We start from the raw sequence: 22,374 nt of genomic DNA, 5'->3' as shown, positions 1-22,374 counted from the left end.
CAGCCCCGTGATCACATATCGACCAGCAACCTTGTGTGGCTGGGACAGAGGAGGAAGCTGAGGCCTGGCTATGTGTGTGACCAACCCAAGGTCACCCTCATGGGCTCGTGTTTTCCATTGTCCAGCAAATGCTGAATGAGTGCTGACATCTATGGTGCCTGGACGTGGAGCCAGAGGGATGCACCGGGTTTCTCAACCCTACTTTGCTACCGGCCAGCTCAGTGTGACCTTAGGGAAGTCACTGGAAGCTCAGGAAAAACCATTCTGATCCTTGGCATCCTTATGTGGGAAGTAGCAGGAATGATGCTTCTTTCACAGAGTTTTGAGGAGTAAATGAATTAATGGATGTTGAAGTGCTTTGTAATAATAATATTTAATAATAACCAACTCCTCATGATAACAATTAACAATTATTCAGTGCTTTCTGGTTGCCAAATACTGAACGAAACCTTTTCAAAAGATTCTCATTTAATCTCTGCAACCCCCTTACGAGATAGGGGATTTGTTTATTATCTCCATTTTGCAGATGAAAAAAAGTGAGATACGGAGAGGTGAAGTAACTTGCCCAAGGGCACACGGCCAGATCAATACAGTGATTGATCCTGAATTCAAACTCATAAAGCAACTTATTTGTGACCATTATTGCTGGCAGATCCAGAATGCAAATCCAGGTCTCTGGATGCCTGGTTCCTCCTCCCCTCATCTTGAATTTTCCACATGGGTTCAGGATGGCATGTGACCCTGTTGGTGACCCTGACAGTCATAAATCATCCAAACAGTAGCCTAATATTTTCTGAAGACTCTTGCCTGCCGAGGTTCTCATCCAACTGCAGTTCAGAAAATGTCCTTCCTGGGAGCCAAATGTCCTTCCTTGTGCAAAGCTCTGGCCACAAGGAGCTCACATTCTATCCCAAGACACAGGTGGGGAAGCACCCAAAATAAACCGGTAGCTTGGCATTTGTAAGTGTAGACTTTCAAGGCAGACAACCTGGATTCAATCAACACTTCTGCCACTAACTAGCTATGCCCATGTCCCCTTAGGCAAATTATTTCACCTTATTCATTCATTTATGGCTGCACTGGGTCTTCACTGCTGTGCACAGGCTTTCTCTAGTTTTGGTGAGCGGGGGCTACTCTTCGTGGCCGTGCCCAGGCTTCTCACTGCAGTGACTTCTCTCGTCTCGGAGCACAAGCCCAGTGGTTGCAGCGCACGGGCTTAGTTGCTCTGCAGCAGGTGGGACCTTCCCAGACCAGGAATCGAAACTGTGTCCCCTGCATTGTCAGGCAGATTCTTAACCACTGGACCACCAGGGAAGTTCCATTTAGCCTTTCTTATACCAGTTTCTTCATCAAAAAGAGGGGGACTGTTAGGTTGAAACCAAATGAAATGGCCATTTTTGTAGATCAGTTCAGTTCAGTTCAGTCACTCAGTCGTGTCCGACTCTTTGCGACCCCATGAATCTCAGTGCGCCAGGCCTCCCTGTCCATCACCAACTCCCGGAGTTCACCCAAATTCATGTCCATCGAGTCAGTGATGCCATCCAACCATCTCATCCTCTGTCGTCCCCTTCTCCTCCTGCCCCCAGTCCCTCCCAGCATCAGGGTCTTTTCTAATGAGTCAACTCTTCACATGAGGTGGCCAAAGTATTGGAGTTTCAGCTTCAGCATCAGTCCTTCCAATGAACACCCAGGACTGATCTCCTTTAGGATGGACTGGTTGGATCTCCTTGCTGTCCAAGGGACTCTCAAGAGTCTTCTCCAACACCATAGTTCAAAAGCATCAATTCTTCGGTGCTCATCTTTCTTCATAGTCCAACTCTCACATCCATACATGACCACTGGAAAAACCATAGCCTTGACTAGACGGACCTTTGTTGGCAAAGTAAAGTCTCTGCTTTTTATATGCTATCTAGGTTGGTCATAACTTTCCTTCCAAGGAGTAAGCGTCTTTTAATTTCATCCCTGCAATCACCATCTTCAGTCATGTTGGAGCCCAAAAAAATAAAGTCTGACACTGTTTCCACTGTTTCTCCATTTATTTGCCATGAAGTGATGGGACTGGATGCCATGATCTTTGTTTTCTGAATGTTGAGCTTTAAGCCAACTTTTTCACTCTCCACTTTCATCAAGAGGGTTTTTAGTTCCTCTTCACTTTCTGCCATAAGGGTGGTGTCATCTGCATATCTGAGGTTATTGATATTTCTCCTGGCAATCTTGATTCCAGCTTGTGCTTCTTCCAGCCCAGCGTTTCTCATGTTGTACTCTGCATATAAGTTAAATAAGCAGGGTGACAATATACAGCCTTGACATACTCCTTTTCCTACTAGGAACCAGTCTGTTGTTCCATGTAGATCAGGAGGAGTCAAATATTGACAGTTTCGTAGGGCTCAGTCTAATAGTAGTATTTACCCAGAAAGATTGTCAGGGAAGATTAATTGGGTCGATACCTATTAGTGCCTAGAACAGGGTCTGCTATGTGGTGAAACCATGCTAAACTGTGAGCCAATCATGTTATCAATGGTGAGGCGAAAGCAGAGTGTCACCGAAGCAGGAACTGCAGCACTCAGAGCCATATAGTCAAAAAGTATTTATTAAGTACCTACTGTATACCACCCTCAAATATACTCTAGAGAAAACATTTTAGAGCAAGGGCTCATAACTTGAGAGTTCATAACTCCTAGAGCTTCCAGGGCCTATAAACATTCCAAAATTGCATGCTGACCATGGGCGCATGCACACTCGTGTGGATTCTTGGCCAGGAAGCAGAATTCATAGCTTTCATAAAATTCCCAAAGGTATTTGTGACCCCAAACAGGTAGAGAGAGAAAACAAGGGCATGTCAATGAGTAAGGCTAGTGTTCTTCCAGTGAGCATTTATTGAGCACCGTCTATGTGCCAGGCCCTGGGATTTAGCAAGAACAAGACAGACATGGCCTCTGTGCCCCTGGGGGAGAGAGGGGCAAAGCCCTCACAGGCAAGAGAGTGTTCCAGAAAGGGGTGGTGGGGGACTGTGGGCCTGTGAATCCGGGAGCCCTGGCACGAGGTAGAAAAGTCATACAGACATCTGTGGGAGTGGGTGTGGGGACAGAGCAGTGGCAGCCTGAGAAGGCCTTGGCCCCCTCTGGAGGGACCCAGGCAGGCTGCACAGAGGAGGTGGCATTCGACCTGGACACAAAGGTAGAAGAGGGTGCTCCAGGTAGAGGGAACCACACGAACAGAAGCAGAGAGGCCAGAAACTGCGAGGCGTGTCCGGGACCTCTGGTAAGTAATTCCTTGTGCGGGCATGCGAGTAGCAGGGAGCTGTCAGTGGAGACCACTACGGAGGAAGGCCAGATGAAGGCACTCGCCTTTAAGGACCTCCTTTAAGCCAGAGGTCCCCAGGGACAGTTTCATGGAAGAGAATTTTTCCACAGACCAGTGGCAGGGGTGGAGGGAAGATTCAAGTGCATCACATTTACTGTGATTTCTATTATGATTTTTATTTCTATTATGATTATTAGTGTGTGTTAATCACTCGGTCGTGTCCAACTGTTTGCAACCCTGTCCATGGAATTCTCTAGGCAAGAATACTGGAGTGGGTTGCCATGCCCTCCTTCAGGGGATCTTCCCAACCCAGGGATCAAACTCAGGCCTCCTGAATTGCTGGCAGATTCTTTACCATTCGAGTCACCAGGGAAGCCCTCTGTTATTATTACATTGTGATACATAATGAAATAATTCTACAATTCACTATAATGCAGAATGAGTGGGAGCCCTGAGCTTGTTTTCCTGCAACTAGATGGTCCCATTTTGGGGTGATGGGAGAGTGATCAGTTCAGTCGCTCAGTCGTGTTCAATTCTTTGTGATCCCATGGACTGCAGCATGCCAGCCTTCCTTGTCCATCACCAACTTACTCAAACTTACCACCCAGAACTTACTCAAACTCATGTCCATCGAGTCGGTGATGCTATCCCACCATCTCATCCTCTGTCGTCCCCTTCTCCTCCCTGCTCTGGGGAGAGTGATAGAGAGCAGCTCTAGATACAGATGAAGCTTTGCTCACTTGCTTGCCGCTCACCTCCTACTGTGTGGCCTGGTTCCTAACTGGTACCAGTCCAAGTGGCCCGAGGGGGTTGGGGACCCCTGCTGTAAGTGATGGAGCCCTCCTGACTAGCACTCCTGTCCAAGGCTTGGGGACAGCATCTGACTGGTTGGAGGCATCCAAGCAGGCTTTGAGCTCCCTGAACTGACCCATTCCTAACCTCCCTCCCCATTTGGCCCAGGAGGAAGAGCTTCCCCTAGTTCTGTTGTCAGGGAAGTGAAAAGTCAGTCACCAAGGGCCACAGCCCAGATGCTGAGTCTGGGCGAAAAAAGAGAGCCTCTCTGCGGGAGCTGATGCCCCTGCTCTGGGGAGGGCTGACTCGGGGGAGGAGGAATCACAGATGAATCCAGGAGGAGGAAGCATGGACCAGATCTGGGTGGGTTTCCTTCAGGAAGCAGTGAGCTTGGTGATTCAGAGCAGTGGCCCTCGACTCAATTCTGACAGACCTGGATTCAAATGTTGGCTGTGCCAGTTGCTAGCCGTGTGGCCTTGGACAAATTACTTAGCCTCTCTGAGCTAAAGTTTTCTCTCATGTGAAATGAGAATAATGATCTCATTCAAAAAACTAAGATCATGGCATCCAGTCCCATCACTTCATGACAAATAGATGGGGTGGGGGGAGTGGAATCGGTGACTGATTTTATTATCTTGGGCTCCAGAATTACTGCAAACGGTGACTTCAGCCACGAAATTAAAAGATCCTTCCTCTTTGGAAGAAAATCTATGACAAACGTAGACAACATATTAAAGAGCAGAGACATCACTTTGCCAACAAAGGTCCGTCTAGTCAAAGCTATTGTTTTTCCAATAGTCATTTCCTATCATAAATGACCATTACTATTGATGTGAGAGTTGGACCATAAAGAAGGCTGAGCGCAGAAGAATTGATCCTTTCAAATTCTGGTGTTGGAGAAGACTCTTGAGAGTCCCTTGGACTGCAAGGAGATCAAACCAGTCAATCCTAAAGGAAATCAGTCCTGAATATTCACTGGAAAGGCTGATGCTATAGCTGAAGCTCCAGTACTTTGGTCACCTGATGCAAATTGCCAAGACCCAGAACCTGATGCTGGGAAAGACTGAGGGTAGGAGGAGAAGGGGGCGACAGAGGACGAGATGGAATCACCCATTCAATCAATAGACACGAGTTTGAGCAAACTCAGGGACATGGTGAAGGACAGGGAAGCCTGACGTGCTGAAGTCCTTGGGGTTGCAGAGAGTTGGACAGGACTTAGCAGCTAAACAATAACCTCTAGGGGCTGTTGGGTAGTGGAGATGGGATTATACACATAAAGAGTGTGGCACAGTGTTGGGCAGAGACAAAGGGATCAGAAGGTGGAAACTGGTGTTGTTATTCTTCCATGTCTATCATCCAGATTCTGTCAATCTACAGACACTGAGCATCAACCGTGTGCAGTGTGCCAGGGAGGGAGGGAAGAGAAAAAAATGGGCACCCATCCCCCCTTCCCAGGCTCCCACAATGGTGGGGTTTTCAAATCCTCTCACTTAAGTACTATAGTTTTATTTTTTATTATTTAGGTTGTGCTGGGTTTATCGTTGTGGCACATGGGCTCTATAGTTGCAGCACACAGGCTTAGTTACCCCACGGTATGTGGGATCTTAGTTCCCCAATCAGGGCTCAAACTCGAGTCCGCTGCATCGGAAGGCAGTAACCACTGGACCACCAGGAAAGTTGCAAGATGGTGGTTCTTAACCTCTTTTGAGGTCAGAGGCTCCTCTAAGTCTGCTAAAAGTTTTGGATCCTATGCCCAGAGAAACACAAATGTACATATGTATGTGTATAAAATTATAAGGGAAATCCAGAAAAAAATTCTATATTCAGAGATAGATTTTTGGAGGACTTTTATTTTCAACCATATTTATTTCCATAATTTTAAATTATAAAGAGCATAAATTGTTTTTATAATCCAAAAAGACAATAATAATGTATTCCATTTCAGCAGCCCCACTCAACCCATCCTGGGCCTGCCAAGTGGTTCACAGACCCAAATTAAGAAAACTCTGACCTAAAGGGCTAGGCAGACACCCACATAAATAATACAAAATAAAACTAATGTGTTAGAGCAGTGGTTGGCAACCTTTTCTGTAAAGGGTCAGACAGTAAATATTTTAGGCTTTGCAGGCCTTATGGTCTCTGTTGTAATTGATCAACTCAGCCACTGGAGCGGGAAAGCGGTCACAGACAAAGGAATGTGTGTGGCTGTGTGCCAATAAAACTTTATTTATGACACTTTATTACAAAACAGGCAGTGGGCCATTTTGCCAACCCCTGTGTTAGAGGTTCCAGCTCTTAGATGACGGGAATGTCTGAACTAGAGGCTGAGAGTGGTCAACTAACAAGTCCAAAGTCACGGAGCTGAGCAGGGTTGTGGCCCCACTCACCAACCATCCAACCTTGCTATGGTCCAGGGACTCCAGCACCCAACTCCTAGAGCTGCTGCTCCCAAACTCATAGCTCCTGGAGCAGGGGGAGAATGCGGGCTGGGGACCCAGAGGAAGGCCCCAGCTGGGTGAGAGCCAGATGGTCTGGGAAGTGGAAGACTAGTCATCTGGGAGGAGGAAGGAGGGATCGTCTTTCCCTTCCTTCAAAGCACGTTGCTGACTCACTGCTGAGGTCAGAATTGGGTCTTTAGTATCCAAGTTACCATCTTCCTTTCTGCATCAAAAATAAATATCCAGATCAGATCAGGAATTAAATTCATATGCCCCATGTCCAGCCTCCTGCTGATCACCAAGGAATATGAGATCCAGAAAAGTTTGAGACCTGGCTAGCAGAGGGACCCAGGAGAGGGGCCTAGGAGCTGTGGGTACTCAGATGCTTGTGAGGCAGCCCCTCCAGTGCCTGGGATGCCTGAGGCAGCCAAAAAGTCTCCTGAGCAGAGAGAAGGCTTGAATTAGGCCTTGAAAAGCAGGGAGATCACCTTAGCAAAAGACCAAGAACATGGTCTGTTGCCTGCTCTTTCTGTATTTTTGTTCCAGTTCCCTCTGCTCCTTTCTTGTCTTCCTCTTCCTTTACTTTGCACCCCCTGATTCTCTATCACAAGCGTGACAAGCCTATCTATCCTTTCATGCCCATGCTCGAACAGACATTGTTAATCAATCCCCACAGTCTTTTAGCTGCTGGAGGAAGCCCTTATTAATCAATTACAGTTGGAACAAAAACTAGAACCTATTTGCTATCCCTGCTGACCTTTCTGTTCCCCTCACCCTCTACTTAGCCCAGTGCCCACCTGCTCACTGAGACCCAGAGAGGTCAAGTGAAAATGCAGGGGGTTGCCCAGCTCTTCCTGGGGCCCTGTGGGAGAGTCCTTCCCTCCACAGAAGGACTGGTTCACACTTTTCCATCTGTCCACCTCTTGAGTCTGTGCATGTGACTGAGCCTGACCTTCTCTCCCAGTGACCCCAGGCATGAAGATCTATATCGACCCCTTCACCTATGAAGACCCCAATGAGGCAGTGCGGGAGTTTGCCAAGGAAATTGACATCTCCTGTGTCAAAATTGAGCAGGTGATCGGAGCAGGTAGGTGACTGGTACCCTCCCAAGTACCATGGCCTCAGCTATGGGTGTTGGGGGGGGGGGGGGCGGGGGCCACCCCAATGTGTACTCCTGGGGTGGAGGGTAGGATGCCTCAGAGAACCCTCCAAGGCCTGAAGACTCAGAATATCCAAGGTGCAAGGGCTCCCAAAGATGTCCAGTAAAACTACCTCATCATCACCTGAGGAAACAGGCCCAGGGAAGGCGCTTGCTCACATCAGAGACCGAGCTAGTTCTGGGACCCAGTACTCTGGACTCTGTCTAATGCTTTGTCCTTCCTGCCATTCATCCCAGGTCCTTTGCTCCATCTGCCCAGGTCCCCCTACTTCCTCACCCCACACCCAGCCAAACACCACGGGTTGGCCACGAAGGGTTTACCCTTCCTCCTGAAGGTGGCTGAGACTCTTTGAGGCCCTAGCATTCTCTAAAGGGATTCTGTGTCTGCAAGGATTAACTGGCCCCAGGGGCAGAGGTGAAAGGGAAGAGGGAGGCAGCGCTTCCACCTGCTGAGTGACATCCTGCCTCTTCGGTGTGCCTGTCCCAGGGGAGTTTGGTGAGGTATGCAGCGGCCACCTGAAGCTGCCGGGCAAGAGAGAGATCTTCGTGGCCATCAAGACCCTCAAGTCGGGCTATACCGAGAAGCAGCGCCGGGACTTTCTGAGCGAGGCCTCCATCATGGGCCAGTTTGACCATCCCAACGTCATCCACCTGGAGGGCGTGGTCACCAAAAGCACACCTGTGATGATCATCACTGAGTTCATGGAAAACGGCTCCCTGGACTCCTTCCTCCGGGTAGGGAAAGCCAAGAGTGGTGGGGCAGGAAGAACAGTGGTGAGCATAGCTTTATGCTGTCAAAGCCTGAAGGGTCTTGGAAAGATCATGGTCAAGAATGGCTTGCTCGCTGCCACTTTCTATTCCTTTATCCACGGCGTGCATGCGTGCTGTCACTTCAGTTGTGTCTTGACTCTTTGCCACCCTATGGACTGTGGCTGTCCAGGCTCCTCTGTCCATGGGATTCTCCGGGCAAGAATACTGGAGTGGGTTGCCAAGCCCTCCTCCAGGGAACCTTCCTGACCCAGGGATAGAGGGATTGAATTCATGACAGGCATTGCTAATAAATCCCAGACTCTCTCCCACTAAACCCAGAAGCAATCTCAGAATCTTTCTCTATCAGGGAAACCACAGCCAGTTGATCAGCGTTGGCATACAACCTGAAATCTGTTCCCTCCAAGCACTTAGCCAGCCTTCTCATGACGCCCAAGAGGAAAACTGAGGCTCTCAGAGAAGTAGAGTGTGCCCGAGGTTACCCGGAGGCTCGAGATGAGAGCCAGGACTGGATCCAGGTCTCCTGACCCTTAGTCCAGAGTTTTCACCAGGTTTGGATTTCCCCAAAGCTATACAGGGAGAGAGTTTGGAGCACAAGGCAACAGAGGAAAGCTTCCAGGCCCCCCGAGAAGTCACAGCAACCAGCTAGACAAAGAGCACTGACTAGGAATCAGAAGTATGCCATTGGGAGGGGAGGGATAAACTGGAAGATTGGAATTACACATACATACTACTATAAATAAAATCTTTTGCATCATCAGGGTCTTCTCCAGTGAGTCAGATGCTGGGAAAGATTGAAGGCAAAAGCAGAAGAGGGCACCAGAGGATGAGATTGTTAGATGGCATCACTGACTCAATACACATGAACTTGGGTAAACTCTGGAAGATAGTGAGGGACAGGGAGGCCTGGCATGCTGGAGCCCATGGGATCAGAAAGAGTCAGAAAGGACTTAGAAATGAACAACAACATATATATATATACACACACACACCTATAAGATAACTAATAAGGACCTACTGTATAGCACAGGGAATTGTACTCAGTACTTTGTAATGACCTATATGGGAAAAGAATCTAAAAAAAGAGTGGGTATACGTATAACTGATTCACTTTGGTGTACACCTGAAACTAACACCGCATTGTAAATCAGTTATACTGCAATAAAAAAAAAATTTTTTTTAAGAAGTATGCCATTGAACTACTTGCTATTTAACAAATATTTATTAAGCACCTAGTATGTGCCAGGAGCCCTTCATGCACCTTCTTGTTGAACACTGAGTACCCTAGAAGTTGGGCATTACTTATTCCCATTTAACACACAGTTGAGGAAACAGGGGCTTCCCTGGTAGCTCAGCTGGTAAAGAATCTGCCTGCAATGCAGGAGACCCCAGTTCAATTCCTAGGTTGGAAAGATCTGCTGGAGAAGGGATAGACTACCCACTCCAGTATTCTTGGGCTTCCCTGGTGGCTCAGCTGGTAAAGAATCCACTTGCAATGCAGGAGACCTGGGTTCGATCAGTGGGTTGGGAAGAGCCCCTGGAGAAGGGAAAGGCCTGGTATTCTGGCCTGGAGAATTCCATGGACTGTATAGTCCATGGGGTTGCAAAGAATCAGACATGACTGAGTGACTTTGACTGTCAAGACTCTGAGAGTTAGGTCACATGTCCAAAGTTGCACAGCCAGCAAGGGAAAAAGCCAGAATCCAGCCAGCCCCAGAGTCCATATTCTCTCCACCACCCTGAAACCAGCCTCTCCTGGGCCTCTGTAAGGCCCCTGAGCCACAGGGAGCCCAGGCCAGGGCAACAGGGGCCCAGTCTGGTGTCCCACTGTGAGAATGCTCCAGAGATCTGACGCACGCTCTTCCATTCACTCTGTGTTTCCTCCACTTCTCCCAAAGCAAAATGACGGGCAGTTCACAGTCATCCAGCTGGTGGGCATGCTGCGGGGCATCGCGGCTGGCATGAAGTACCTGGCCGACATGAACTACGTCCACCGCGACCTGGCCGCCCGCAACATCCTTGTTAACAGCAACCTGGTCTGCAAGGTGTCTGACTTCGGGCTCTCACGCTTTCTGGAGGACGATACCTCAGATCCCACGTACACCAGCGCCCTGGTAAGACAGAGGCAGGGAACAGTGGAGCCGCGGGGCTGGGAAAGAGGGCGGACATCCGTCTCGTCCCACAACACGTTCTCACCGACACTTGCTCATGCCAAGCGCTGTTCTGAGCCCTGGAGAGGTAGAGACATAAACCCCGACTTCTGCCCTCTTGGAGCTCACAGGCTGGTGGACACAGATGTGCAGAGCACTACCGAGCAATGGGGCTAAGAGTCAGACACCAGACTTAGGAGGCAGAGGAAGGCTTGCTAAAGGGAATGATAGCTGAGCTGAAAGCCAAGTGCCAGTAAAAGTTGGCCAGATGCTGTATTCTCATGGGTGGGTATGACTGGCACACAAGCTGTCAGGGAAAGTGGTGGGCAACCATGCTGGAGAGGTAGGCAGGGCCACATCTCGGAGACCCTTGATTGCCCAAGCTCAGGACTCTCTCCTGAAAGCTGTTGGGGTTGTTGAAGAGTTGCAGGGAGGCGGGGTGGGGTGGGGGTGGCTGTTTTGATTTTGGCTGTGCTGGGTCTTCACTGAGGCACGCAATCGTGGCTTCTCTAGTGGCAGCTCCAGAGCATGGGCTCAGTAGTTGCCGCAGATGGGCTTCGTTGCCCCACTGCATGTGGGATCCTAGTTCCCCAGCCAGAGATCAAACCCATGTCCCCTGCATTGGAAAGATGAATTCTTAACCACTAGACCACCAGGGAAGGCCCTGTTGAAGAATTTTAAACAGAAAGGAATCAGACAGTACCTGCCCTCAAAGATCTCAGAGGTAGTTCAAGTGGAAGCAGTGAAAAAGTGAAATGAAAGTGTTAGTTGCTCAGTCGTGTCTGCCTCTTTGCGAACCCATGGACTGTAGCCCGCCAGGCTCCTCTGTCTGTGGGATTCTCCAGTCAAGAATACTGGAGTGGGTTGCCATCCCCTTCTCCAGGGAAATCTTCCTGACCCAGGAATCAAACCCAGGTCTCCAGCATTCAGGTGGAATCTTTACCATCTGAGCCACCAGGGAAGTGGAGGCAGGCAAGCAGGCAAATGAGATGAGTACCGCTCTCCGGGAGACAAGTGCGTCCTGATGACCTCAGTCGTAGGAGTAAGAGCATGAGCCACCCTTTGTGGACTTAGGGAAAGGTGTGCATAGGGACTTCAAGGATGAGGAGATTACCAGATGACAGGGTGGGAAAAGGCGCTTCATGCAGAGAGAAGGTCACAGGCACGTGCCCGCAGGTCCGGACCAGGAGGGCGAGTCTAGGGAAGCAGTAAGGCACTTTGTGACTGTGCAGCACGGGGCGGAGGGTCGGGAGCTTCGCCAGCAGAGGCCATTCGGCTCAGCCTCCCATCCATTGACACTCCCCGTTCTGCTCCCCAGGGTGGGAAGATCCCCATCCGCTGGACAGCCCCAGAGGCCATCCAGTACCGGAAGTTCACCTCGGCCAGTGACGTCTGGAGCTACGGCATCGTCATGTGGGAGGTGATGTCCTATGGTGAACGGCCCTACTGGGACATGACCAACCAAGACGTAAGTCTGCAAGGAGGTGGGCGCGGCCTCTCTGGCCAGCCAGGCAGGAGGGGAAGACCTAGAACTCTTGGGCTTTTTCTCGACTTTCAGCAGGTAGGACCGAGGTCTCTGAGATCCTGGGTCCGGGCAGCTCCCAGCACAGTGTTGGTTGATTCAAACATCTGCACAGGACCCTGGACTCTCCAGGGGGGTCAGCAGTAGAAAAGGCCCATGCATGCATGCTAAGTCGCTTCATTCGTGTCCAGCCCTTTGCGACCTGTGGACTGTAGCCAGCCAGCTCCTCTGTCCGTGGGATTCTCCAGGCAAGAATACTGGAGAGGGGCTGCCATTCTCTTCTCCAGGGGATCTTCCCAAGCCAAGGATCAAACCCGCGTCTCTTATGTTTCCTGCGTTGGCAGGCAGGTTCATTACCACTAGCGCCACCTGGGAAGCCCAGGAAAAGCCCACCCATCCACAAATAAGCAAATCTTCAGGATGCAGCCACCTGTGGCCAACCCTAAGGGACCATGTCTGCCCCTCAGGAGTTCACCACCCATATGAGGGACAGGACAGTCATTCAGGGAACCAGATGGAGTTATCAGGTGCTATGTATGGTCAGGTGGTAAAGTGAAGAAGGCAGGCATCAAACCCTGCAGGTGCTCAGGAAAGGGAACATGGGCACAATTAGCCATGAGGTCTACACCGACAGCTGGGACTCAAACAGTAGTGAGACTTGAAGACGTGAGGACTTCCAGTGGAAGGAACAGCCTGTGCCAAGGCCCAGAAGCGGGATGACAAGGGGTCATGTTGGGGAGCAGTGGAAAGTTGGTCAGAACGGTTGCTGAGGTTCAGTAATGGGGTGTTTGAAGGTCCCCCTCTAGGAATTCTGATTTGCAACAATGCAGAACAGGGAATACTTGAGCAGGGAAGATACCCACAGTCAAGCTGGGGAAGACAAATTTGGCCCTGTGGGCAGAACAGCTTGGAGAGGTGTTTGGGCTCCTTTCCCCTAACAGAGCAGCCGAAGGGGGTTGCTCACAGGAGGGTGGGCCTGGTGGACCCTGAGGCAGAGGGTATCTTGGGGTGCTGAGTGGAAGGGGAGCCAGACGCCCAGCTTCCAGGCCAGACTGAAGTCAGAGATGGTGGGAACCCAGGAGAGGCGCATACTGGGGCTGCCTCCAGGAAGTGGAGATGGTTGCCACGGCGCAACCAAATAAGCCTGTCCTGCAACGCACTGGGGGCAAGACCAGAGAACAGATGCTCTTACCTCACCCCCGCAACCCCTCCCTGCCCCTCCCCAGGTAATCAACGCCATAGAACAGGACTACCGGCTACCACCGCCCATGGACTGCCCGAGCGCGCTGCACCAGCTCATGCTGGACTGCTGGCAGAAGGACCGCAACCACCGGCCCAAGTTCGGCCAGATCGTCAACACGCTGGACAAGATGATCCGCAACCCCAACAGCCTCAAAGCCATGGCGCCGCTCTCTTCCGGGTACGCCCCCCAGCCCCGCCCCTTTCCCCAGCGCCGCCTGGCCCCGCCCACTCCTGGGATAGCTGAATTGGGATGGGAAGGACAGTGCTAGGGTTTTTTGGGAGGCTGCCTGCCTTGCCGTGCAGGGTGCAGGGCACAGGCTATCCTGAGGAGGAGAAGGAAGCCCAAGATGGGTGGTAGAGAAAGCATCTTTTAAAACGTGGTCAGAGAGGACAAGGTTTAAAGGAAATTATCGGTATCTTTTTGTAAAATATTTATTTGGCTGTGCTGGATCTTGGATGTGACTTGCAAGATCTTTGGTTGTAGCATGTGGGAGATCTTGCTCCCTGACCAGGGGTGGAACCAGGGGACCCCCTGCATTGGGAGTTTGGAGTCCTAGCCACTGGACCACCAGTGAAGTCCCAGTTCTCAGAATCTTGGTGAATAGATTTACTCCTCACTCAGGTTCCTACTTCACACTTAAATCTGGACCCTCTAACTTGCATTTGCATCCTCCTCGACACAGCCATGCTCACACACACACACAGTCCTACACACATACATGAACGCACATTTGGGCACAAATGCTCATGCTTATGCTCACAATCTCACACACATAGATACACTCATTCCCAAGTTCTCACACATACACACAACCATACATAACTGAGCACACACATTCAGAAGTACTCACATACCACAGAAAACACAGGCACGCGTGCCCCCACACTGGGGCTGCCTTCCTCATAGCAGAGACTGGCTCAGGCGCACAGGCGTTAGCTTCAATGATCCGGGTGCTTCCCTTTGCCCAGTGGTCCCAGAGCACCCTGCATCAGACCTGCAGCCAACCCTCGCTCTCCCTGGGTAGCTTCCACAGGCCGGTGCCAGCCCTGCACATCCTTACTCTTCAGGACCCTTGACCACACGGGCTGTCTGAGGGGTGTCTGGCTGGATGTCCTCAGGGTCCAGGGCTGGCTGTGTCCAGAGACTCCCTGGGCCCAAGTTCTTCACCTGCCAGGAGATGTCCATGTTTGCCCCTTCCCATCCCTCCTCACCACAACCCTGCCTCAGCCACTCCTGATTCTCTGGATAAAAATTATTCTGAGCTTTTAGCCTCATGATGGTCACTTCACACCTTGCCTGCCCAGAAGTCATTCCCACCAGCCCCACCAGCTGTGTCTGGACTTTGGAGATGTGGTCCACAAGATCGGCTTCCTGTAGCATAGCCAGGGTAGGGGAGGACAGAGAAGGGCATTGGGAGAGGAAATGACAAGTACTCCGCACAGTGATGGGACTTTCCTGGCAGTCCAGTGGCTAAGACTCTGCACGGCCAAATGCAGAGTGTCTGGGTTTGATCTCTGGTCAGGGAACTAGATCCCACATGTCACAGCTAAGAGTTGGCATGCCACAACTAAGACCAGGCATAAATAGATGATAGATAGATAAAATCAGCACAATTAGTCCAACTGAAACCCCTCCCCCAAAGCAGCAGCATGGAGACATGTCCCCGCCTCACCGCTGTGGTCCAGCCTCTCAGCAGTCCCCTAGAGGCTTCCCTAGACTGTCCAGATGGCCCCAGCTTTGAGACCTGCACACATACTCACTCTCACCTACTCACACATACACGTGTGCACATTTATGTGGGTTCAGACTCACACCTGCTCTCGCATAGAAGTGGTCACATGCATACACACTGTGTTCACACACATGGATGCACACGGGCAGGTACACATGCAGCCTGCACCTGTGCCCACGCCCACACTTACCCTCACCCCTAGGTCAGCAAATGCACTGACCGTACCTGTCGCCCACCCCACCCCCTAGAATCAACCTGCCATTGCTGGACCGCACGATCCCTGACTACACCAGCTTTAACACGGTGGACGAGTGGCTGGAGGCCATCAAGATGGGGCAGTACAAGGAGAGCTTCGCCAATGCCGGCTTCACCTCCTTCGATGTCGTGTCACAGATGATGATGGAGTAAGTGCCCAGCCGCCTCCACCCACCGCCGTGAGCCCCCCTCCCCACCCATCCTGCCAAGCAGGGGGGCTCTGGAGAGTGAGGAATAGACAGTGTCCCAGCAGGGATATGGGGGACCAAGGAGCAAGATGGCCAATGCAGAAATCACATTCTTATCAATACCCGGGTCTCCTGCCACCCACGGGCTTTTCAATTCAGTTCAGTTGCTCAGTCGTGTCCGACTCTTTGCAACCCCATGGACTGCAGCACACCAGGCCTCCCTGTCCATCACCATCTCCTGGAGTTTACTCAGACTCATGTCCATCGAGTCGGTGATGCCATCCAACCATCTCATCCTCTGTCATCCCCTTTTCCTCCTGCCTTCAATCTTTCCCAGCATCAGGGTCTTTTCAAATGAGTCTGTTCTTCTCAGATGGCCAAAGTATTGGAGTTTCAGCTTCAGCATCACTCCTTCCAGTGAATATTCAGGACTGATTTCCTTTAGGATGGACTGGTTGGATCTCCTTGCAGACCAAGGGACTCTCAAAAGTCTTCTCCAACACCATAGTTCAAAAGCATCAGTTCTTCGGCACTCAGCTTTCTTTATAGCCCAACTCTCACATCCATACATGACTACTGGAAAAACCATAGCTTTGACTAGATGGACCTTTGTTGGCAAAGTAATATTTCTGCTTTTTAATAAGCTTTCTAGGTTGGTCATAACTTTTCTTCCAAGGAGCAAGCGTCTTTTAATTTTATGGCTGCAGTCACCATCTGCAGTGATTTTGGAGCCCAAAAAAATAGTCTGTCACTGTTTTCATTGTTTCCCCATCTATTTGCCATGAAGTCATGGGACCAGATGCCATGATCTTAGTTTTCTGAATGTTGAGCTTTAAGCCAACTTTTTCATTCTCCACTTTCACTTTCATCAAGAGGCTTTTTAGTTCCTCTTCACTCTCTGCCATAAGGGTGGTATCATCTGCATATCTGAGGTTATTGATATTTCTCCTGGCAATCTTGATTCTAGCTTGTGCTTCTTCCAGCCCAGTGTTTCTCACGATGTACTCTGCATATAAGTTAAATAAGCAGGGTGACAATATACAGCCTTGACATACTCCTTTCCCGATTTGGAACCAGTCTGTTGTTCCATGTCTAGTTCTGTTGCTTTTTGACCTGCATACAGATTTCTCAGGAGACAGGTCAGGTGGTCTGGTATTCCCATCTCTTTCAGAATTTTCCACAGTTTATTGTTATCCACACAGTCAAAGGCTTTGGCATAGTCAATAAAGCAGATGTTTTTCTGGAACTCTCTTGCTTTTTCGATGATCCAGTGGATGTTGGCAATTTGGTCTTTGGTTTCCTCTGCCTTTTCTAAATCCAGCCTGAACATCTGGAAGTTCACGGTTCACATACTGTTGAAGCCTGGCTTGGAGAATTTTGAGCATTACTTTGCTAGTGTGTGAGATGAGTAAAGTTGTGTGATAGTTTCAGCATTCTTTGGCATTGCCTTTGGGATTGGAATGAAAACTGACCTTTTCCAGTCCTGTGGCCACTGCTGAGTTTTCCAAATTTGCTGGCATATTGAGTGCAGCACTTTCACAGCATCATCTTTTCGGATTTGAAATAGCCGAACTGGAATTCCATCACCTCCACTAGCTTTGTTCGTAGTGATGCTTCCTAAGGCTCACTTGACTTCAGATTCCAGGATGTCTGGTTCTAGGTTGAGTGATCACTCCATCGTGATCATCTGGGTCATGAAGATCTTTTTTGTACAGTTCTTCTGTGTATTCTTGCCACCTCTTCTTAATATCTTCTGCTTCTGTTAGGTCCATACCATTTCTGTCCTTTATTGAGCCCATCTTTGCATGAAAAGTTCCCTTGGTATCTCTAATTTTCTTGAAGAGATATCTAGTCTTTCCCATTCTATTATTTTCCTCTATTTCTTTGCATTGATCACTGAGGAAGGCTTTCTTATCTCTCCTTGCTATTCTTTGAAACCCTGCATTCAAATGGGTATAGCTTTCCTTTTCTCCTTTGCCTTTCGCTTCTCTTCTTTTCATAACTGTTTGTACAGGCTTCTCAGACAACCATTTTGCCTTTTTGCATTTCTTTTTCTTGGGGATGGTCTTGATCACTTCCTCCTGTACAATGTCACAAACGTCCATCCAAAGTTCTTCAGGCTGTCTGTCTATCAGATCTAATCCCTTAATCTATTTCTCACTTCCACTGTATAATCATAAGGGATTTGATTTAGGTCATACCTGAATGGTCTAGTGGTTTTCCCTACTTTCTTCAATTTAAGTCTGAATGTGGCAATAAGGAGTTCATGATCTGAGCCACAGTCATCTCCCAGTGTTGTTTTTGCTGACTATAGAGTTTCTCCATCTTTGGCTGCAAAGAATATGATCAATCTGCTTTCGGTGTTGACCATCTGAGTGACCTTGAGCAAATGACATGACTCCCCTTGGCCTCAGTTTTCTCTTCTGTGAACTGGGGTGTGGTAGGAAGATCAACAGAGATAAAAAGTGAACACGTGGGTACTTGGTTCTTGCAGGGTCATGCAGGGTCCCCTCTCCTCTCCCGCAGCAAAGGAGACACGGGCACCTAGGTGCCCCCACTCCCAGCCCCTTCTCCCCCATCTTAACACTGACTCACTCCCGCTCCCCTTCCCCTTCCCTTGCTCTCTCCAGTGGGAAACCCCTGGAATAGCCCAGGTGGTTCTACCTGGATGGAGTCCCTCCACCCTCGCATGTACCTAACACATGTGCTTCTCTCCCCAAAGGGACATTCTCCGGGTTGGGGTCACCCTGGCTGGTCACCAGAAAAAAATCCTCAACAGTATCCAGGTGATGCGGGCACAGATGAACCAGATCCAGTCGGTGGAGGTTTGACGTTCACCTGCCTCGGCTCACCGCTTCCTCCAGGCCCCGCCCCCTCCGCGCCCCCAAGCCGGCCCCCGGTTCTCGGTCCACCGCAGGGTCAGCAGCCACCTGCCAGGAGGCCACTGGCGACAGGAAGAACCAAGCAGCGCTCCAGCCAGGAGACGTCACCAAGAATATGTGCAACTCACATGATGGAAAAAAAGGGAATGGGAACAGAAGAAAATAGATCCTGGGAGGGGGCGGGAAATACCGAGGAATATTTTTTAAAGAGGATTCTCATAAGGAAAGCGATCATCGTTCTTGGAGGAAAAAAAAAGAAAAAAAAAAAAAAAGGGCTTGGGAGATCCATGCAGTTTGTCCCATCGGAGATCAAAAGCAGTTTCTCTCCAACTCCCTCTGGGAAGGTGACCTGGCGGGCGCCAAGAAACACGTTCAGGAAAACAAATGTGAAGGGGAGAGACAGGGGCCGCCCTTCTCTCCTGTCCCTAGCGCTGCTCTTCCAGGTCTCGCTCAACAGCCACGTGCCAAGCGGATGGACAGGCGGACAGGCAGCCACCCCTGGAACCAGCCTGGGAACATCCAATCCCGCTGCTACCGGGCGCTCAGAATTTTTCTGTCTTTGGAGAATATTTTAGAAACTCCAATGAAAGAGACTTGTTTCCCCTGTCAGCTCCCGGGGCTGCGAAGGGACTTCTGTCCCCCTGGGTCAGGGAGAACATGGGGACACCTGAAAGGTCAGCCTTCCTGAGGCTGGGCACAGCACCCGCCACTGCCTCGATCTGAAGCTCCACGCCCAGATCACGGGCGCGGCGCAGCAGCCCCGGCCCAGTGGGGCACCCACTCCCACCAGCCCCCATCCAGAGGACTAGCTACGACTGCCACCAAGGACTGCTCCTGCATCTGGGTTTGTTTACAGCAATTCGTGGACTCGGGGGTATTTTTGGTCAGGGGTGGATTTGGTTTGGGTGTGGGGGGGGGGGGGGGCGGGACTTGTTGGTTGTTTTTTTTTTTTTTTTTATGACAATGAAGTGACACTTTGACATTTCCTACCTTTTGAGGACTTGATCCTTCTCCAGGAAGAAGGTGCTTTCTGCTTACTGACTTAGGCAATACACCAAGGGCGAGATTTTATATGCACATTTCTGGATTTTTTATATGGTTTTCATTGACATCCTTCCCTCCTCCCCACCCCTCCCCCACCCCGCAGAGAGTTTCCCACCTGCTGCCAGGCCTCACCAAAGCCAACTGCCTAGGGGCCATCTGGGCTGTTCAGAGACTGAGGTTTGGGCGGAGGGTAGGGGGCCAAGGTGGAGGACCAATCCCACCCCAGGACTGTCTCTGAGAGCAAGAGATTGGGAAGGGAGAGGAGGCCGCGGGGTCAGAAGTCTCTGCCTGCATCTCGGCGCTCCTTCTGGCCCAGACTATCCAGTACTTGGCAGGTAAATCGGCCCCTCCGAGGTTCCCGAGTGCCCTCAGATGGCCAGAACCCACTTTTGTCTCTGGAAAGCCTCAATCGGGCTGCACCAGAGGCCAGGACCCAGATCGTTCACTGTGATACCCCAGCCCTCGAGCAGGTCACCCTCAGACCAGGCTCCTCTCCGCTGGTGGGACAACCCGTGATTCTCTTCCCACACCCTACCCTCCACTGGACCCTTGCCCAGGCCTGAAGGCCTTGGCTGGGAGAAAACCCATCCGTCAAGGGGTCTGGCCACAGACTCTCTGCTGTGAGCAAATGCAGGTACCTGAGCGGAACAATCGGTTAGTGGATTGAATGGAAATAAAGGCTTTAGTTAGAAAATGACCCCTGTTCTCTGTAAGCAACGAGAGATCCTGGCACCCTTGGGACACGTCAAGTGACCCATGATGCTTTTCTAAGGGACTGTTCCTTCCTCCGGGTTCAAGAAGGCCCGGGGCTGAGAAGACGCATGAGGATGCCAGTGGCCCACGTGGCCTTCTCTGGCTTGTCAAAAGCACAGGCGATGAAAGTTGAGTTGGAAGCGGCTCAGAACTTGGGAGTCTGATGTCCTATGAATCAGTGAGCCGCTGCAGGATACATCAGGAGCAGGGAGTTTGACCACCGTGCCCTCGGCATTTCTGGGCCGGAGGAAGGGGGCCCAGGGAATTGAGTGAGCTGTGATGACAGCGTGAGGGTCCTGAAGGACCCGTGGACCCCTAGTCAGAGCCACACCTATTATCATCTTATGCTGGTCAACTCTGACAGCCTCTGAGCAGACGGGCTTCTACTCACAATCAGAATTCTGACTGTGCGAGGAGGCAGCTGGGGAGGGGAAAGCAAGGACACCGCATCTCAGGACCATTCCCTTTGTCCAGGAGACTGACCAGCTGAGACTGACTCAGGCCGCAGGTGGTCAACCAAACGCCCCTGGGGTTGAGCAAGCATCCAGCACGGACCGGCCTGTCGTCTGTCACTCACCTGTTCTCAGAGCCCAAGACGCAAGGGGAAGGAAGGGATTTAGAGGGGAGCACGGACCCCCAGGGGGAACAGCAGAGTGAGCCACAGGGAAGGCGTTGGCTGGCTTCCCACGAACCGGCCAGCCTTGGCCCAGCCAGCTGCCCTCTGTGCCCCAAAGATGTCCAGCACGGGTGGCAGCTGTCCCAGAACACAAGGTCACCTTCTGGAGGGAGCTGCCCCGATGCTCTTTAGATTAACTCCTGTCTTTCCAGCCCGCCCCCACCCCCACCCCCAGCCCCGCTGCTGGGGGCCCCACAGGGGGCTGGCATTCAGTGCTTCCTGTCAGATGGCTTCCTGTCCTAAGCCGCTAGGCTGGTGTCTGCTAGCCAGCTCATCTGCCCATCCACCCTTCAGGGCCAGAGTCCTCGGGTCCATGTGCCTGCTTCTCAAGAGCGAGGGTGCTACCCAGACCCTCTGTCCCCACTTCAGGGTAACAGACGGACGCCTCCGCGACTGTCCCGGGTGCAGGCAGATGCTTACCTCTCCCCGCGACTGGGGCAGCTTGCCCACCACCTCTAGCTTGCTTCTCAGTGGGGAGGGTGGGCCACGCTGCCAAGCGCCTTCCACAACGCTGCCCACTCACCCAGACACACCGCCCGGAGCCACCCGCTGCCTGGTTACTAATCCTTGCCTGGCTCAGCCTCCCAAGTGCCAGCCCCCACCTGCCCAGAAGTGGGAGAGGCGTTTCCGGCTGCCCTGCATGCAGTTGGTACATGAGGAAAGCAAGCTGCCTTGTAAACAGGGGCAGGGGCACCGTGGAAATGGGGACCAGCTGCTCTAAGAGGGTGTGACCAGCAGATCTGCACAGGGCCAGGCAGGATAATAGAGCAATTGTGCCATCACCCCCACTCCTAACTGCCCTGGAAGTCCCCCACCCCCAGATGAGTTACTGTTGATGATCAGCAGGTCTCCTCCTGGGGGATGATATTCCAAATATCAATAAACTGGTTTAAGATGTGGACAGACCGATCAGAAGAGATGACAGCCTCAGGGCGCGACCCAAAGGCCCCAGAGGAGGGGCTGGGGTAGCGCCCGGGGAGATACTTAGGGTCTCGGGGCAGGGGCTATTTACTGCAGCCCGTGGTGCCTCCTGCCCAGATGGCATCAGTGTGAATTTCCCCATCGTTTCTGGCCGGTCCCTCTCGGGGAGCCCTGTGCCACCCTCTTGTGTGCAGTCACTAGTTTGACAGCCCTCTCACATCAGGGGCTCATCTCCAGAATCCTCATCCCCCCAGACCACTGCCCACCCCGGTGCTGGGCCCTCAGCCGCGCCTGGCTCCCCGCTGCATCCCTGAAGTCCCCAGTGGCACCAAAGGCTGGAAGACTTGTCAGAGGACATAATGTACATGCATTCGAAGGTCAGGATGAGGCATGATGCTGGTGAAGATGCACGCTGCCGCCTGAGTGGCAGCTCTGTCTCTGTCATTAAGACACGGATCTGGGCAAGCCGGCGCCCCTCCTGAGTCTCAGGCTCTCGTTTGTAAAACAAGAGGCCTGGAATGCGTGTGCCAAGGGTGCAAAAACGCTTT

General features: G+C 51.3%; 1 protein-coding gene across 1 annotated transcript in view; it reads left to right on the top strand.

The window, feature by feature from the left end:
- EPHB2 (EPH receptor B2) overlaps nucleotides 1–18,696 on the top strand; it is a 139,578-nt gene extending 120,882 nt beyond the window's left edge. Inside the window, exons 9-15 of the mRNA XM_055574203.1 lie at nucleotides 7,498–7,620; nucleotides 8,180–8,427; nucleotides 10,359–10,574; nucleotides 11,929–12,078; nucleotides 13,359–13,552; nucleotides 15,356–15,511; nucleotides 18,273–18,696. Of these exons, the coding sequence (XP_055430178.1) occupies nucleotides 7,498–7,620; nucleotides 8,180–8,427; nucleotides 10,359–10,574; nucleotides 11,929–12,078; nucleotides 13,359–13,552; nucleotides 15,356–15,511; nucleotides 18,273–18,381 (1,196 nt within the window). The 3' untranslated portion in view covers nucleotides 18,382–18,696. The remainder of the gene's footprint in view (nucleotides 1–7,497; nucleotides 7,621–8,179; nucleotides 8,428–10,358; nucleotides 10,575–11,928; nucleotides 12,079–13,358; nucleotides 13,553–15,355; nucleotides 15,512–18,272) is intronic.
- Nucleotides 18,697–22,374: the final 3,678 nt, after the last annotated feature.

The sequence above is a fragment of the Bubalus kerabau genome, chromosome 3, assembly GCF_029407905.1.
Source record: "Bubalus kerabau isolate K-KA32 ecotype Philippines breed swamp buffalo chromosome 3, PCC_UOA_SB_1v2, whole genome shotgun sequence".
Taxonomy (NCBI): Eukaryota; Metazoa; Chordata; class Mammalia; order Artiodactyla; family Bovidae; genus Bubalus; species Bubalus kerabau.
This window is presented reverse-complemented; position numbering and strand designations above follow the sequence as displayed.